Source organism: Lacerta agilis, chromosome 4 (genome assembly GCF_009819535.1).
Source record: "Lacerta agilis isolate rLacAgi1 chromosome 4, rLacAgi1.pri, whole genome shotgun sequence".
Taxonomy (NCBI): domain Eukaryota; kingdom Metazoa; phylum Chordata; class Lepidosauria; order Squamata; family Lacertidae; genus Lacerta; species Lacerta agilis.
This window is the reverse complement of record NC_046315.1, coordinates 20,210,768-20,230,113: the sequence shown is the minus strand read 5'-3', so window position 1 is coordinate 20,230,113 and position 19,346 is coordinate 20,210,768. Positions and strand designations below refer to the sequence as shown.

Below are 19,346 nucleotides of genomic sequence, written 5' to 3'. Positions count from 1 at the left end.
GTTCTTTCTAAACTTGAATAAAATACCAAGTCAGAATTGCTTTACTAGGGGTGTGGTGTAGTGGTTAAGAGCAGTAGTCTCATAATCTGGTGAAACGGGTTCACTTCCCTACTCCTCCACATGCAGCTGCTGGGTGACCTTGGGCTAGTCACACTTCTCTGAAGTCTTTCAGCCTCACTCACCTCAAAGAGTGTTGTGGGGGAGGAAGGGAAAGGAGAATGTTAGCCGCTTTGAGATTCCTTTGGGTAGTGATAAAGCGAGATATCAAATCCAAACTCCTCCTCCTCCTCCTCCTCTTCCTCTTCCTCTTCCTCTTCATTTACTTTGTGATTCTTCACTGCTGTCATGGGCCAAACAGATATTTAGCAGATACTGTCTTTCACTGCAGAGGATCTTAAAATAAGGTGGATGAGGCTTATGCGTTCTGGGATCGTGTGTGTGTGTGTGTGTGTTTGTGTTTGTGTATAATATGTGAAATATTCTTCAAATGGAGAATTTTGGTTAAGAGTTAGTACTTTTCTGCTTATGGATGAGTTGCTATTCATGTTGCTTCTTAAATTGTAATCATTTGGCCGCACTTCAAAATGGGAAAATTTTATGCAGAAATCAAATTTTATTTGCAGTTTATACCAATTAATTTACAGAATTATACAGTAGCATTGTAAGCAAATAAAGATCAATGATGTAGGTATAGTAATAGAAGAAAAGCAAAGTTACTTTGTAACAACATTCTCAACTTTGCACCGGCCTTGGTGAATGGGGGTGCATGTGTTGATTATGTTTTCTTTATTTCTCCTGTTCTGTACGCTGAATGGCTTATGTGTGTTTGACCAGGTCTCTTTCAGAGGACGAAAAGCCTCAAATTCTTAGTGATGAGGAAATGAACAAATTGGGAGCCAAGATTGTAAAAGCAGAATTGATGGGGAAAAAGGTATGTAGAACAAGAGTATTGAGTGTGCTTAATGTATTGCTATATGTTCAGACTGAAGCACTGAGAGTTGAAACATATACTAATAAAGAGAGATCATTGTTCAAAAGCTCTGGGAGCCCTGAAGCCATCAGATAATTAAGCCCATTTACCAAAATGTACATTTAATTCCTTCAGTGGCTTTCACTGATTTGCCTTTGGTACACACAGCAGCCAGAAGTGAAAGCTCTTGATGCTTGTAGTAAGGATTGTTGACTACTGTAAGGTGTTTTTTGAAAAGTGGTGTATATAAAAATGAAAATCTGTATATGATGCATTTGATATTGCTAGTGAAACAAAATTCAACAATATTTGTTCTCTTTAAAGGATTTAGCAGTAAAACTTCAGACCAAGCTTGACAATGCACGCAGGCTGAAAGAAAGCGCAGCACAGACTCAAACTAGAAAGTTTGAGAAGGAGGTAAGGAAACCATGTCCTGTATGTGTTTTGGAGTGTAGAACAAAAGCAGCAGCGACAGAATTGCAGCACCTAGAGCTGTGGTGCCATCGAATATGGCTGCTAGCATTGGCAGAGTGTACCTACAAAACAATCAGGAACCAATGCTGTGTGCTAAAATATTATCTTCTGGAGGGAAGCTGTGAAAATCTTTCTTAAGACACAGTTGAGCACAGCAAATGCCATGTTCAACTAAGTTTATACATTCAGTGGAGAAGGGATGTAGCTCAGCGGTAGAGCATCTGCTTTGCATACCAAAGGTCCCAGGTTCAATCCCTGGCGTCTCCAGGTAGGTCTGGGAAAGGCTTCCTTTCCAAAACCTAGGGAGCCACTGCCAGTCAGTGTAGACAACTCTGAGATGGACCCAAGAATCTGAATTGGTATACAGTGGTACCCCGCTAGACGAATGCCTCGCTAGACGAAAGGCATTTGCTAGCGGAAGCCTGCCCCGCAAGACGAAAAAGTCTATGGGGCTGCTTCGCAAGACAAAAAAATTTTTTTTCCGTCGCGCGAAAACCGCTTTTTGCCTTGGTGCTTCGCTAGACGAAAAAATCGCTAGACGAAGATACTCGCAGAACGAATTATTTTCGTCTAGCGAGGCACCACTGTACCATACTATACTATACTATACTATACTATACTATACTATACTATACTATACTATACTATACTACTAATCTGCATGAATGTTTGCATATCTTGTACATTTGCTACTATGCCATTAATGTATATGGAGCTCCACAGAGTAGAATAAGCCAAAGACAAGTTCCTGTCTGAGGAGCTTACAGTATAAATGTAGACAATGGTGGGAAGTAAGAGGTAGGATAATGAAGCGAAGGACGAATGTTAGCAAGTAGCTCAGCCTTTCTCAACCTTGGGTCCCCATCATCCCTGACCACTAGTCTTGCTAGCTAGGGTTGATGGGAGTTGTAGGCCAAAACATCTGGGGACCCAAGGTTGAGAACCACTGCCTTAGCTAAATAAGTGGTTTTTATGCTGAAGTCTGAAGGACGAGAGATACGAGAGGTGGCATCACCTTAGTATTATGAGTTCAAGGTTTGGGAATATCCAGCTGCAAGATGATTGGATGGAGTCTTCTAAAAGATCAGGAGACCAATTTCTTTCTGAGAATCCGAGAGATGTGCATGTAATACAGTCGTTGACTCCTCCACTCTCTGATGCCTTGCTCTGCAGCTGCATTTTTAAAAATTAACTTTTGTATTCTATAATTGCTGTGTGTCAAATTTTATTTAGAACCAGATTTGTAACTATTTGAAGTTAATTTGAGGATTCAAATGTTAAGTCAGGGAGCATAATTCAACTTCTTTGATATCGCTAGATATTTGTGCAACATTGTGATTCGTAATTAATAGTTCACAAACTTGGGCATTTATAATTAGCAAAAATCTTTCTTTGTCCCAGTTCCGTTACACAAATGCTTAACTAACGCCATTGTTAAGTAAATTAGGGACGATCTTAGGGAAAATGCAGTTTTCTCCATCTCCTGTAAGCATTAAGGCCTGAAGATTGCATCTGGCTGGCAGGTTGCTTATCTCAGCATCCAGAGCTCAATCTGATGACTCCTGGATGCATCTCCAGGGAATGGTGATATTCTGCAGCAGCCGTGGCCCACTGGCTCTCTGTTTAATAGCAAACATTCATCCTACGTCCCACTCAAAACCAACACTATCTTGATTTTTTCGATTGTGGCATATTGTGGTCTTTGGTTAGGAAGAGCTGTAAGCTGATGATACATGTAGTGGAATTAGTAATATTCTACAATGCCTTTGCTTCCATTATTTCAGTAGTCATAGAGATGGGTCAAGTCTTGCGTTGGAGAGGAGTGATTGTATCAGGCTTGATTAATTTGTTTATATGCTTAGCTGTGATATGTTTGTTTTAATAAAGATACTTGATAGAGGAGTGCGATCCACGGTTTGTAATAGCTCTATCTCATTCTTTGTCCCTAACATGCTTCTTAGAAGTGCACTATTTGGTTGACATAATTTTTTTCGAAGGCGTTTCAACCTTCCCACCTCCAAAGATTTCAGTTAGTTTTACAGTAGATTAAGCTTTTAAATACTTCCCTGTATTGGTTAAGGTGCCTAAGCTTTTCCTTGTTACGACGTTCTCTGTCAAAAGTAAGCATTTTAAAATTGTTGAATCTTCAAAGAAGCATTAAGAGTGCGAGCAAACTGAACTAAATAAATGTCCATGCGTAAGCTAGAAGGAAAACCTAATTGGCAATCTAGGACACTTTGATCAAATTTCCTGCATTCACACCTCTAAAGTATATCATCAACCTAAATTTCACATTGTAGACCTGTAATCATAAATCAACATCTTGGTTGCAGTGTTGTTAGCTCAAGAGCTTAAAGGCAAGAAATATTTATTTTGCTTTCAGGACTGCTGGATCAACTGGAATTCATTTGTTATGCAAAAGTTCTCCTTAGGATTACACATAAATGCACACATGTAACAACAACAAAAATCAAATTAGTTAAATAAAAGTCCAAAAGTAGCTTTTGTCCTCCCAAGACTGCACAGTTATAATACAGAAATTCCTGTGACAATTTTTCTGTGTTTTTTTTAAAGTTGGCTACTTCAGTGATGTATAGTTTTAAACAGTCAGTCTTTCCTTTTATTATTGGCATTCAAATAACAAAAGCAAATCTCTTTACTCCAGTGTGATTGTTTCAGATAGTTCTTTAATAATGATGCATGAGCCATAAGAAGGAAATTAACTGAATGTAAGCCAAAAACAGAATTTCCGGTAAAGTTTCCTTGGAATCCTTAAGAGAATATTTATTTATTTTCCCCATTTTTGTTTAAAAATATATGCATATTTGTAAGTAAGAACACTCAGAGCTTGCAGTAACTGCTTCAGAGTGTATTTGCTCTGAGATCTTAACAGGATTAGTAATTCGACTATGGTGTTGACAGTTTTGTAAAATTCTGGGTATGTTTTGAAAGTTGATTGTACACAAGAAGTAACTGAAATTTACCTTCAAGACTGAAATCATCTGCTGCCCCTTGAGCTTGGTACCAAATTGAAAAATCAACTTAATGCAGATTTGTGATGTTCCAATGTTGAATTACAGTTTCAAAATTTCTGTTGATTGTTCTCTCTTTCCAAATGAATCTGTGCAGTTCTCCTCTTCTTTAGGGACCACTGTAGATGTAATGATTGTGCATTACATCTCTAGAATGAATTCACTTCCTCCCACATTAAGAGAAGCTAAGGGACAGGCTGCCACACATATTAATCACAGTTAATTAAAATGCAGTCCTATGCATCTGAAGGCAGCCCTGTTTAGGGAAGCTTTTAATATTTAATAGATTATTGCATTTTAATGTTCTGTTGGAAGCCACCCAGAGTGGCTGGGGAAACCCAGCCAGATGGGCGGGGTATAAATAATAATAAAAATAAATTGTTGTTGTTGTTGTTATTGTTGTTGTTGTTGTTATGCACGCTTTCAATAATAGTTCTCATTGAATCCAGTAGGGCTCACTTTGTAAATATGCATAGGCTTGACTAGTTAACCAGCTTCAAATGCTGGTTAATTGGGGAACTTGGTTAGATTTAAACAGTGCTGTTTTTCTAGAAAAAGAGGTGCTGGAACTCACCATGAACACCTCCCTTGTTCTCTTAGAATGGCAATGGTGCCTACCTGAGAGGTGCTAGAACTGAGTTCCTGTGAGTTCCTCCTGAAAAAGCCCTTGGTTTAACACTGGTTAATGTAACCCTTGCAATGTTTAACTGGGGGGGGGGATTTGGGGAGGGAGCATGTAGTCCTGCAGCACACTCCTAATTTCTTAAATATGCTGATAAGATCTTTCATTCTTACGTCTACAACGACCCTAAATGTCCTTTGTGCCTCCCTGAGCAGTTAAACTTATGCGTCTTCTACTTTTAGAAGCTACTAATGCAGCAAAAATAATAATGAGCATGTTCCCCCCCCCGCCCCAATTCATGCTCATTTTGTCAAGGACAATGTCACCTTGTGAAACGTGGACATTTAATTTCAAGACACAATAAATGTCTTCCTCCAGGCTAAGGCTGTAACCAACAACAGGAGACGCAACTATTATAGCTAAATATCCAATTGGGATATTTTCGATCATTCAGACCTGGAGGAGCATACGGTGGCAGTTTTGTGCTATATCAATCACTGCACAGATACTGTCACAGTAAATAAATCTATCCGGGTTTATCCCAATCAGAAACCCTGGATGAACAGAGAGGTCCAGAGCATGTTGCGGGAAAGGAACAGGGCTTTCAGGTTGGGCGAGGTGCAGCTTTACAGTGCGGCAAGAGCAAACTGGAAGAGAGGTATTCGACAGGCAAAGCTGGATTATAGGCAGAGGATTGAGGATAACTTCAGTAGTAACAACAAGAGGCAGGTGTGGCAGGGGATCCAGCATATTACCAACTACAAACCGAACCTTGGTGCTGTCGACAGTGACCCTTCGCTGGCGGAGGAACTTAATCTCTTCTTTGCTGGCTTCGAGAGGGAGCCACTGGAGACGGCTGTATTACAGCCACCAGCCCATAGTGGCCCCTCATTTACTGTAGAGGAGCATGAGGTGAGACAGGTATTGAGGATGGTGAATCTGAGGAAGGCTGCTGGACCTGATGGCATCACTGGAAGGGTGTTGAGGGGCTGTGCGGATCAGCTGCCGAGGGTCTTTACTAAGATCTTCAACAAGTCTTTAAACCAGTCTATTGTCTCACCCATGAAGTTTTCTTGGCAGGGATACTGGAGTGGCTTGCCAGTTCCTACTCCAGGTGGATCACGTTTCGTCCAAACTCTCCAATATGACCTGTCCATCTTGACCTGTCCATAGCTTCCCTGAGTAATTCAAGCCCCTTCGCCACGACAAGGCATTGATCCATGAAGGGGGCAGTGATCCATAGAATTGATGCTTTTGAATTATGGTGCTGGAGAGTCCCATGGACTGCAAGAAGATCAAACCTATCCATTCTCAAAGAAATCAGCCCTGAGTGCTCACTAGAAGGACAGATCCTGAAGTTGAGGCTCCAGTACTTTGGCCACCTCATGAGAAGGGAAGACTCCCTGGAAAAGACCCTGATGTTGGGAAAGATGGAGGGCACAAGGAGAAGGGGACGACAGAGGATGAGATGGTTGGATAGTGTTCTCGAAGCTACTAACATGAGTTTGGCCAAACTACGAGAGGCAGTGAAGGATAGGCGTGCCTGGCGTGCTCTGCTCCATGGGGTCACGAAGAGTCGGACACGACTGAACGACTGAACAACAACATTGTCTCACCCTGCCTGAAGTCGTCAACTATTGTTCCTCTGCCTAAAAAATCCACAATTAGTAGTTTGAATGAATACAGACCAGTTGCATTGACTCCGATTATTGTGAAGTGTTTTGAGAAACTGGTACGCAGTCACATTATTTCCTGTCTTCCATCGACTTTTGACAACTACCAGTTTGCATACAGGGCAAATAGATCCATGGAGAATGCTATCACTACCACTCTCCATGCTGCTCTGTCTCATCTGGAGCAGCCGGGGAGTTATGCGAGGCTGCTGTTCGTGGATTTTAGCTCTGCTTTTAACACTGTTCTCCATAGACTGGTGTCCAAGCTAGAGGTGATTGGATTTTCTAACTCCATTTGTCTCTGGGTTTTGAACTTTTTGTCAGATCGTTCTCAGAGGGTTAGAGTAGGGTCATATATCTCCACAGACCTTAGCCTTAACACCGGCTCACCACAGGGTTGTGTGTTGAGTCCCCTGCTTTATACCCTCTATACGTATGACTGCACAGCCATCTATTCCAGCAACCAAATCATCAAGTTTGCTGATGACACTACTGTAGTGGGGCTCATTTCAGGAGGAGATGAGTCCACCTCTCGGGATGAGGTGGAGCGGCTCTGTGTTTGGTGTGGAGAAAATAATGTGGCTCTTAATACTGCCAAGACCAAGGAACTGGTGGTGGATTACAGGGGGGGAAAGGCAGATATTCAGCCCCTGTATATCGGCGGGGAGAGGGTGGCTGTATTCAAGTTTTGGGAGTGACAATCGAGCAGGGTATGACTTGGAGCGCAAATACTACCGCTCTGGTAAAGAAGGCCCAGCAGAGAATTTATTTCCTCAGACTTTTAAAGAAGAACAATCTGAGTGAGAGACTGCTGGTGTCTTTCTACCGAGGCTCCATAGAGAGCATTCTTACATATTGTATTTGTGCGTGGTTTTCCAGTTGCAGAGCCATGGAGAGGAAGGTACTCCAGAAGGTCATAACCACAGCCTGAAAGATTATTGGTCACCCTCTCCCATCTTTGGAAGAACTATACAGTTCCCGCTGCCTTAAAAAAGTAAACAATATTTTACAGGATCCATCTCATCCAGGATACAGTCTTTTTGCACCACTGCCTTCGGGCAAGAGATATAGAACAATTAAAACAAGAACAAATAGATTAAAAAATAGTTTCTACCCCAGAGCTATAACCATCTTAAATGCTGTAACCAGATAATATGACTTTGGAGAGTTGTGATGGGTGTGTATGTATGTGCATGTGTGGCTGAAAGTGTGTTTTTTGTTTTTTGTCTTGTTTTTATGGGATGGCATTCAATTTCATTGCACATGTACAAGGTTGTACTTGTACTTGTACAATGACAATCAAGAAATCTTATCTTATCTAAATGGGGCACAGGTTCTGATCCAAATTATGCTGTAATTAGTGTGGTTTTATATTCAGTATCCTGTTGACGTTGGAAGGAAATGACAGGAGCAATCACAAAATTAAACATCGTAGAAGGTGCACCAAGTTGTTACAAGTTGTTAATAGAGACTCGGGTTAAATACACACCACAAACTGAAAAAGTCAAGCTGTTGAGTAGAGGCATAGGGGAAGAAAGCTTGCTTAAAATGGAAGAAGCAAAAGCAGGTGAGCTGTGCCTGCAAGCATGACAAAATGCATAATAAGGCAGGCAAACTCTGAAATTTGACAAGTGACATGTCAGAGATATACTAGTAAGAATACAATTAGTTTTATGAATCTGCCAGAGACTTCTGGGGACTAAGCCATCTTAGGAAAGATTAAAAATACACCATATATATTTGTACCATGGCAGAGAATACGCTGTTCGGGTTCCTCATAGCGACAGTGTTTGTGTTCTTATTGCAGGCATTAACAAGAAAAATTTATGCCAGAGATTTTATTACAGGTGATTAAATCTTGAATGTTTTTCAAAAATTGCACTACAAATATAAGAAACAACGTTGTGAACAGTGTGTCAGTAGTACTGGTAGTTAATGGCAGAGGCCAAATTGGTCAGATTCTCTTTCTTTCAATGTCTCTAAATTTTGGGTTGGTTTTAGACAATCCTTTCTTGTAGTTGTCCCTGCTTTCAGTCAATCCCTAATATTCATTGAAGAGTCCTGGGCTAGGAGGAGGAGAGCCTGTCGAATTGCAGGTTCTGTGCCACATGGACTGCCAGACAGCTCTTTTATGAAATTATCCAGTCAATAAGATTATTGTCTGAACCTATGCTCAGAATAATGCCACCACCTTCACAGGTGAGATGGATAGAGACAAGAGAGGGCCTTTCAGGACATAAAACACCATCATGGAACTTTCTGCCAGATTACTAGACTCAGTTGGCATAGACAACCAATAACATTGTTGTTTGGCATACTCCTTTTAAGACTATCCTAAAAGAGGTTTGATATACACCATGGGACATTGCTGGGAGAATAATAGCCCAAAATTCCCTTGGGCACGTGAAACAAGTCAGAGGATCTTGACTACACTTGAAATATAACAGCATGATGTGCTAAGCCATGACACTCTGCCCTCAACATTTCTTGAGAAGTAGGAGCGGGATTCGCCCAATAACCCCATCTGTGGAAGGCCTTTGCAAAGACTTCTGCTTGGGCAGTGGGCATTTATTGCTCTCCTGCCCCTGCACCCTCCCAAATTGGCTCTGGACAGGGTCTGGGGAACCCCCAGAACAGCATTTGGGGAGTAGAGGCGTTCTTATTCCATCTGCCAGGCTGCAAGGCTTGTGCAGACAGAACATTCATCGAAGCACAAAGTTCGATTCCCCCCTAGGTTTTTTAACCACTTTAATTAAAGATAAATTGGAAAAATGTCTAAATATTGTACCCAGGAAAATAGTATTGTTAGTTAGAACTAATGAGATTTTGCATCCTTGGGGTTTAGTAATGAGATAAGTGCATGTAATGCAGGCAGTCTCCTACAGAAACTTGGATGATAACATACATTTAGTAACAGATGGGTTGTGGCCTGTATACCCAGTTGCAAATGTTTTCCAGCTCATCATAATTTTTAATATCTGACAGTCCTTTTGCTTGAATTTTTCAACTGAAAAAATGCATTTTTTCAGTCCTTTAGTTATTTGTACAGTGTGAGCTTAAAGAACACTGTGCATTTACAAAAACCAGAAATAATTGTCAGCTACAACACGAGTTGCTCAGCTAAGTGATCTGTACCAAGGACAAGATAAGACAAATAAAACTCGCCTCTGGAAAATACATCAGCCAGGCATTCAACAAGAACAGTCTTGTTTCTTAGTTAAGCAACACGTTTGGTGAATTACCACTGTGTTTGTGCACATACAGATTTTTCACTAATGTTTATTTGGTTTTTTTAAGGGCAGTATTAGGGGAAGAACCACACTTATCTTTTAGAAAATGAGAAGAGAGGGGGAGTAGACACAGCATCAGTTTCTGTCTTATGCTGCCACTATTAGAAGCAGATGGCTTGTAAAGTTTGGCTTCTGATAGCTTTTATTTTTTGTTTATTTGGCACCTCTCTGCGTTATGGGGCATTGCTTCCCTCTTATCTGCAGGCAGCCCAATTTGCCTACCATTGGCTGAGGCCAATACAACCATTTATTTAAAAAGCTCACTTACCTGTGAGCAAGCCCTGCTCAGCTCAGTGACACTTACGTAGGAGTAAACATATAGATGGATTTGATCAGTTAGATTAATAGCCTGCTCTCTTTCAAAAAGTGAGAGCAGGCTAAGTATGAAATAAAAAATTAGCTCTAGGCGCTGTGGTCTCAACCACAGAGCCTAGAGCTTGCCGGAGGTCAGAAGGTCAGCGGTTTGAATCCCCGCAACGGTGTGAGCTCCCATTGTTTGGTCCCTGCTCCTGCCAAACTAGCAGTTTGAAAGCACATCAAAGTGCAAGTAGATAAATAGGTACCACTCTGGTGGGAAGGTAAATGGCGTTTCCATGTCCAGCTCTGCCACATGACCCGAAAGCTGTATGCCGGCTCCCTCGGCCAATAAAGCGAGATGAGCGCAGCAACCCCAGAGTCGTCCATGACTAGACCTAATGGTCAGGGGTCCCTTTACCTTTACACAGTTCATAAATATTATAGAGTGGTAGAACTAGAAACTCACTGTTCCGTGCCCTTTAAGGTTTTAGTTTTCTGTAGCTCAGCAGTTTCCTCCACGGAGTTGCAAGTTAAGCTATGGAATCAATCAGCTGCTGGCATCTAGAAATGGGTTGCTTCACTAATCATTCTCAAAACTGATCTTGACTACAACAGTAAGTTTGGTTTTTTTTGGGGGGGGGGCTGATCATTTCCAAGGAGCCTGAGTTGCTCACAGCCAACATTGGAGGGCTCCAACCCACTCTACCTTTCCTTTCTGGGGCTCCTAAAAAGATTAAGGGCTGCCCTAGACATTATATTAAATGCAATGGAAGGCTTAATACTCCCGTTTGTCACAGTCCTCACTACCTCTTGGCTGTTACTTAGGACAAAACTAGACACATTAAATTAAATCACATTACATATCACGCCAGCTTTAGACGTAAGAACTGCCTACCTTCAGATAATATATATTTCACAGTTACTGCATGAGTCACTGTTCTGAGCATGCTTCCTAACTGGAAGGTGTTAAGTTCAGAGTTCATGTAGAAAAGCAAAGAGCAGCATCTGCCCTTGTGTCCTGCAAACCTGTATTGGGAATGATTCTGCCATTTAAATCTTACTTGATGCTCAGAGACTGCTGAATTACCTGATCCCAGTGGAGGTTGATTGGAAAGGGGGCAAGGCCAGGGCAGTGAGTCATGCAGGGATGTAGCAGGCAATCTTCTCTTGGTGTGTGGTCTTCAGTTTTACAGGCTTACAGCCTTATTTAACCATATGACAGGTTGGCTGTGTTGCAGTGAACAAAAGCAAAATGTCGTAGAACACTACATCTTATGAACTACAGGAAAGTTCGAGAGTGTGGTTCCTAGACAATAATATCATACTACTCTTGAAAATCATTGTAAAATATTAAAAAGTTATTAATGTAGATGATTTCCACACTAGTACTTTTTGGTTTTGTACAGAAGCTATGAGCAAAAATTTAGTGTTTTCATCCTGTCTAAATGAGCACCGTTAAATTTGGCAGGTTGAACACTCATAATCCAAAATTAGATTATTTCATAAAAGGCATCAGTTTTTCACTGCTTGTTTCCCTCATTTCAGAGAGCGCAAATATTTGAGGGCTACAAAACCATGTGTGGCCCATTTTCAAAATCTAAACTATATGTTAACTAAACATTAATTTGGTACATCCCTGTTTCTGTGTTGATAAAATTAGAGATGCTTGAGTTTTGAAAATCCATTAAGAAGGAAGCTCATCAGTATAACAGTATGTGTAATTGGCGTTCTAAGGTTCATTAGTCAATAGTCTCCAAAACGTAAGGAAAACACTTTCATGAAACTAATTACACAGTTTAAGATGAGTAATTAAGCTATATTCCTTAGATGAAGATGTTTGGCTTTTAGCCAATGCATCTGGGGTGTGTGGAAGTTCTTTCAATTAACTGCACAGTTTGTAATATGTGCATATTTAAGTACATTTAGCTGGTGGGAGCCTGGCAGCTGAGGTTGCCTGTCTGGGTAGCAACTACTCCTTTTCTCTTTCATCATTCAGACATTTGGTCTTGATGCTGTTGATATTACAACTATTACTGAACTGATGTGTTTACATCTTTGGCCATAAATGTTTTATGTTCTTTCATATGGTGATTACTATTGACTTTCCCTCTACTTCTTTAACTGATGGCTAGATTGTTAATTGTGCTATTTCAGATTTTGTAAGTTTCTTGAAGGCTGTAGAAATCTTTTCTACAAAATGTCCGGCCTAATGAAAGTCTTCAGTGCCTAGTGGTAATTCCTACTCACCAAATGAACCCAGACCAGCAGCTATTTCTAAGGCTGCTTTTGAAGTAGAATGGTGTCCCCGAATGCAGAGTTTTGGTCAAGTGGTTCAGACACCATAGATTTGCTTGAGAAAACGAGAGAAGGGCTTAAACTAAACCAACAAAAGTGAAAAGCAGCTTAAGTTAGTGGAATTGCTGTAGCTGCAATGCTAGTACTGAGATTCTAGACTATTTTTGCCACAACCTGACTGCAGATATCATTGATAAAGACCTGTTGTAACCCATTTGTAGGCATGAAACTGTCTAATTTATTTATTTATGAATTTTATCTGTAAGCTGCCATGATTCCCTGTCTGGTTAAAAAGGTGGGGTATAATAAATAAGTATATAATAATAAAATTATTTATATATGCTAACTCACAAAACATATCGAAGTGGCTCACAACACTAAAATGATAGCCATAGGCCTGCAGAGGCCTGGCAGAATAAAAAAGATTTTGAATAAGCATTTAGATGTTGGCACAGAAGGTGCCTGCTGATCAACAAAAGTTGCCCTGTAGATGCAGCCCATAGCAGGAATGGTCCAGCTAGTCAGAATCAGGCTCTTTGTAGGGATTGTAGATGGGAGGGAAGAGAAAAGAAACCCCCTTTCCACCTCCCTGCAATATTCCACAAGTATTCCACGTAGTGCAAAAGTGAACGTGTTTATATTTTGCTCCTCTCTGAAATGTTTTATTGCTGTATAGGTTGGAAGGGAGTATTCTGGAGAGTGGGGAAAGGAAAAGGTACCCCTTTCCTATCTCCTCCATTATGTATCTTCCACTTATAGTACAGGTAGGGGAAGCCTTTAAAAACAAAAAAACAAACAAAAAAAATATCCCTCAATGGCACATATTCCTCTCACTCCTCTGTGAATCTCATCCCTGTCTCCAGGACACAGTATGTTGCAGGGGGCTCAGAGCAGGCCCTCTCTTTTTCCAGCTAACAGATGGCATTCATATTTTCTGGAAGTAAGTGACCATAGAGCTTCCTGGTACCCTGTGTTTGGGTGTCCCTGTTTTGCCTACAAATCATTCAAGTTAGGCAGGGGATCACTCAAGTTTGATAGTAAGGGGAGTGACATAGCTAAATCTTCAAACAGAAGATGTGTGTTTTGTTTTAAGATTTAGTCTCTATCTAAACATTATATATCATCTTTAATGCCTTTGTGATATCATGCCTGGATTAATTTTGTTTAACACTTGGTGTAGAACTGCAATTATCCTTGCATCATCTTGAGATCATGCAATATGCATCTGCTCATTAACACACACACACTCCTTTCTTTTCCTTCATGTCCCTGTGATATAGGGACTCTTGAAATTTTTATCATTTTCTTTAGCTGCTAAACACTGAGAAGCAGTTCCAGTTGGTGACTTCCAAGTTATCAGTCCTCTGTCAACTTCCTTTGCTTGGCTGCTCAGAGTCAACTGGCTGTTCTGCAAATTAAACTGTGTGCATTGTGAGCCTTTTTCATTTTCTGCTGTTAAATTATGGAACAGTCTCCCTCTCAAGAGGCTACACAAATAAGTCCCTAAGATTGTATTTCACTTAAGACGCTATCCTTTGAGATTTTTGTTTTGGCCTTCCTAGATTGTAATGCATTAATTGGTGAGAGTCTCTTGCACACAGTCTCAATAATTCAGCTGATCTGGGGGGAATATGCACAACACTTGAATAATCAGCTATCTGAGTAATCAGATACTCTATTTACATAAGTTTACATTGATGTGGGCAACGCTTAATGAATGTAGATAACCTAAACTTGAATGTAGATAACCTAAACTTGAATAATCTATTCTAGTGCCCCAGAAAGCAGGTCTAGATCAGAAATTAGTTTTGAATCCTTGCAATTCTTATTAAAAAATGTAAATATATTTAAAACTGTCCACTGTTATGGATCATTTACTTTGGACAATGAATGCTAGATCTCTGTGTTGGATGTTAATTCAAGGTTCATTATTGTTCCACAGGGATATCTCTTTAAGAGAATGAAAGAAGTAAATTGACCTAGTTTTCCAGCTGTGGGACAGTGCAGCAGGTGATGCTGAGTTTGTCTTGATTTGGGCGTGACAGTAATCGGGTACGGTATATAAGGAGGTCTGTGTACCTTCCTCAGTTGCCCTGGGTGGTGGGTCACCGTATGGGTCATGTTTCTGTAATGTAATGTTAGCTATGTTAGCTGATGTAATTTCTGTTATTTTTGCTTTTCATTAAACCACTCCTAGTTTTGCTCTACAGTCTCCTCAACCTTCTTGTTGTGCAGTTGCTCAGCTCAATATGCCAACATCTGGTTATGGGCCCAGCCATTGAGTTGATGACTGTATAGTTTTGGAGTTGGAGAATAGCTTAAGAAAGGTTTTTTCTTTTTGCTGCTGCTGTTGCGGTCCTGTGCGTTTGAGAAGAATGGTGGACCGGGTTTCTGAAGTTGAAAAGGCTTTGACGTTTCCACAACTTACTGATGAAAATTACAGTTTGTGGTCATTTCGGGTGGAGGCGCTCCTGACTTCACGAGATGTTTGGAAGTATGTAACTGAAAGCCCTCCTGACCCTATGACTGATGCCTGGTCGAAAGGAGATGCAAAAGCCAGAGCATTAATTAACTTGGCTGTGAGTGACCAGCAGGTAGTCTATATAAGAAACAAGAAAACTGCTAAGGAGATGTGGAACAGCCTTGCAGCAGTTCATGTCAGAAAGGAGTCAGCGTCTGCCTTAACATTCTTTAAGCAGCTGTACCAGACAAAGTTGCAGCCTGGTGGTGATTTGGCAGCACACTTGAGGCGTCTGGAGGCGATACGTGGCGAATTAATTCAAAGAGACATGGTAATACCTGACATTCAATATGTGTTTATTATTCTCTGTTCGCTTAACAAAGACTTTGGTGCTATAGCTAGCCAGATATCTGCCGTTCCACCAGCACAACAAACTGTGGAAGGGGTGACGGCAAGATTAATGGGCGAGCTGGACAGAAGGGAGGCTTGTGAGATAAGCACTCCTATTTCTGGAGATAATGAGGAACGCCGTAAGCAAGTTTGTGTAGATTCAGCTGCGTTTAAAGCTGGCAAGCGTTGCTGGGTCTGCAATAAGCGTGGCCATGTTGCCAAGGACTGCAGATCTAAAAGGAAGCAAAATGCTCCCAGGACTGTTTCAGGTCGTAATTCGCAGGCAACGCCCCAGCAGTCAGCAGCGTATCGTAAAGATGGACATGAGCCCCAAGCCTTTCATGCTCGGACTACTGGTCATAAGAGTTAAAGGGGCCACGTGGAATTCTTTTGTGGTCGACTCTGGAGCGACGACCCATCTCTGTAATGACCGGAGCCTGTTTATGTCTTTCGAAGAGGAGATTGGCAAGATACATTTAGCTAACTCTGACGTTATGCAGTCGTTTGGCAGAGGTACTGTGAAACTTGACTCTCTAAACATTACCATAGCAAATTGCACTTACTGCCCTTCAGTGGACAATTTATTATCAGTAAGTTGCTTTGCTCGACAAGGCATAACTGTGCGTTTCACTAAGAAAATATGTGAGTTTTTCAAAGGAAATGAACGTGTATTATATGCCCGGGAGTCTGGAGGTTTATATAGACTGTATTTCCAAAAGTATTCACAACCACCTGTAGATTGCAAGGTAATACAGCCAAAACAGGGGTTGAAAAATGTAAAACCACATTCTGGATGTATTCATGAAGCGCACAGACTTCTAGGACATTTGAACTTTACTGATGTGCTTAAGACGAAAGAGATTGTTGATGGACTAAATTTGAAGCCATGTAAATACTATATGCAATGTATATCCTGCTGTAAGAACAAGATAAAAGTTGCACGCAAGGGTAAATACTCAGACAGAAAAGTAACGGACGTTTTTGAGCGTTTGCATGCTGATTTGGTCGGGCCACTCCCTAAATCATTGGGATTTTCACGATACTGGCTCACTTTGATTGACCAATTTAGTAAATATGTTTGGATTTTTACAATTGCTGATAAATCCCAAGCATTTGAGAAGTACAAAGTTTTTTGCAACTGGGTAAAAACCCACTTTAACAAACCTATAAAAAACCTATTTTCTGACCGAGGAGGGGAATTTATTTCTGAGGATTTTGAGAATTTCCTGGAAGCGCAGGGGACTACTCATGAGTTATCCTGTCCCCGAAGTCCCTGGCAAAATGGGCTTGTTGAAGTAGCACAGCGTGATTTGCAGGCAGGTGTTAAAACTTACCTGCATGATGCTAATTTGCCTAAAGAATTTTGGGCTGAAGCACTCCATGCATATTGTTATGTGAGAAATCGCTCTTATCATTCTGGTTTAAATGTCACTCCCTATGAAATGTTGTTTAAAAAGCGCCCTAATCTAAAATATCTGCGAATTTGGGGTTCAGATGTGATTATGCACTATCCTGCTAAGCACAAATTTGATGAGCGAAGTGTTCAAGGAAAATTAATGGGCTACCAGCAGGGGGCGTACAGAGTTTATATCCCAGCAACTGGCAAGTTTCATATAACCAGAAGCATGATACAAACTGTAAAATGGAATAGAGTTGCTGTTTTTCAAGATAATGATGGTAGAGATGATACTGAGGTGGAAGAAGCAGATGAAGAAATAGAACCTGCAGCAGGGGATAGTGGTGAACCTGAAGATGTAAAGCCTACTGGGTCTAGTGATTTATTTGAAAATTTAAAGTCACAGACACCTGAGGAAAGATTAAGCTCTTTTGAATTTCCTGATAGTAAGCAAAGTCCACAGGAGCTTTCTCAGTCTGACGATAATAATTTAAAGTCAGAAGCTAGAAGCCCAATTAGTTCCACTGATTCTGAAGGGTCTAGCTCTTCTTCAGGACTGAGACGTTCCCATAGAAAGAGACAGGAGCCAAAACGATTTTCAAAAGAACAGTTTAACACTGTGTATGCCAATAAGGCAACCTTTGAGCCTAAAAGCTACAATGATGTTCAGAAGTTACCTAAGCATGAAGCTGTAAATTGGTACAAAGCTATGGATTCTGAGATAGCTTCTTTAAAAGAGCATAACACTTGGTCTCTTGTACCACAAACCCCAGAGATGAGAGTCATTGATTCTAAATGGGTTTATAAAGTGAAAATGAATGACAAGAATGAAGTTGTAAGATACAAGGCTAGATTAGTAGCCAGAGGTTTTCAGCAAGTTCCAGGTGAAGATTATGATTTGTGTTATTCACCAAGTGTAAAGTATGAAACTGTTAAGCTTTTGTTGAAAGATGCATCCCAACGTGGACATTCTGTTTATCATCTAGATATAAAAACTGCCTATTTGTTTGCAGATTTAAAGGAACAGATTTTTATGCGTGTTCCTGATGGTGTACTGGCCACTGAAGGATTAGTATGCAAGCCACACTCCCAGTAAAAGTTTTCCTTGATTCCCAGAGTGGACTTGCTATTCTGTGTTCAGAGACTAATACACAACGTACTAGAGTCTTAAGATTACGTTTACAGTTTGTAAAAGATTTGATTGCTGATAAGATAATTGAGTTTCAGGTGACCATCAAATTGCGGACATTTTTACTAAGGCACTCCCGAAGGTCACGCATGAAAGACATGTACGAAATATATTGAATGTTTGTGTTTCACACTAATGAACCGCAGGGGATATGTTGGATGTTAATTCAAGGTTCATTATTGTTCCACAGGGATATCTCTTTAAGAGAATGAAAGAAGTAAATTGACCTAGTTTTCCAGCTGTGGGACAGTGCAGCAGGTGATGCTGAGTTTGTCTTGATTTGGGCGTGACAGTAATCGGGTACGGTATATAAGGAGGTCTGTGTACCTTCCTCAGTTGCCCTGGGTGGTGGGTCACCGTATGGGTCATGTTTCTGTAATGTAATGTAATGTTAGCTGATGTAATTTCTGTTATTTTTGCTTTTCATTAAACCACTCCTAGTTTTGCTCTACAGTCTCCTCAACCTTCTTGTTGTGCAGTTGCTCAGCTCAATATGCCAACACTCTGTAGATCATGATTTACAAATCAGAAGCTGTCCTTAGGGGATGAGTTCTGTGTTGTTGTTGTTGTCGTTCAGTCGTGTCCGACCCTTCGTGACCCCATGGACCAGAGCACGCCAGGCACGCCTATCCTTCACTGCCTCCCGCAGTTTGGCCAAACTCATGTTAGTAGCTTCGAGAACACTGTCCAACCATCTCCTCCTCTGTCGTCCCCTTCTCCTTGTGCCCTCCATCTTTCCCAACATCAGGGTCTTTTCTAGGGAGTCTTCTCTTCTCATGAGGTGGCCAAAGTACTGGAGCCTCAACTTCAGGATCTGTCCTTCTAGTGAGCACTCAGGGCTGATATCTTTGAGAATGGATAGGTTTGATCTTCTTGCAGTCCATGGGACTCTCAAGAGTCTCCTCCAGCACCATAGTCAATGAGTTCTGTTCTTCCATACAATTCTTGCCTTGCTAGCTTCCATTCCTGGTGCTAATTATAGTTTCATATTCAGTGTACAAATGCTTCGGGTTACAAATGCTTCAGGTTACAGACTCCGCTAACCCGGAAGTAGTACCTCGGATTAAGAATTTTACCTCAGGATGAGAACAGAAATCGTGTGGTGGCGGCACAGCGGCAGCTGGAGGCCCCATTAGCTAAAGTGGTACCTCAGGTTAAGAACAGACCTCCAGAACGAATTAAGTTCTTAACCAGAGGTACCACTGTATAACATTGCAAACCACAGTGCAATCCAAACCAAGATACATACTGTCCCCA

At 41.0% G+C, this 19,346-nt stretch overlaps 1 protein-coding gene across 1 annotated transcript in view; it reads left to right on the top strand.

Moving 5' to 3' along the window:
• CWF19L2 (CWF19 like cell cycle control factor 2) overlaps positions 1-19,346 on the top strand; it is a 71,744-nt gene that overhangs the window by 28,510 nt on the left and 23,888 nt on the right. The window contains exons 9-10 of the mRNA XM_033146222.1: positions 835-931; positions 1,295-1,387. Of these exons, the coding sequence (XP_033002113.1) occupies positions 835-931; positions 1,295-1,387 (190 nt within the window). The remainder of the gene's footprint in view (positions 1-834; positions 932-1,294; positions 1,388-19,346) is intronic.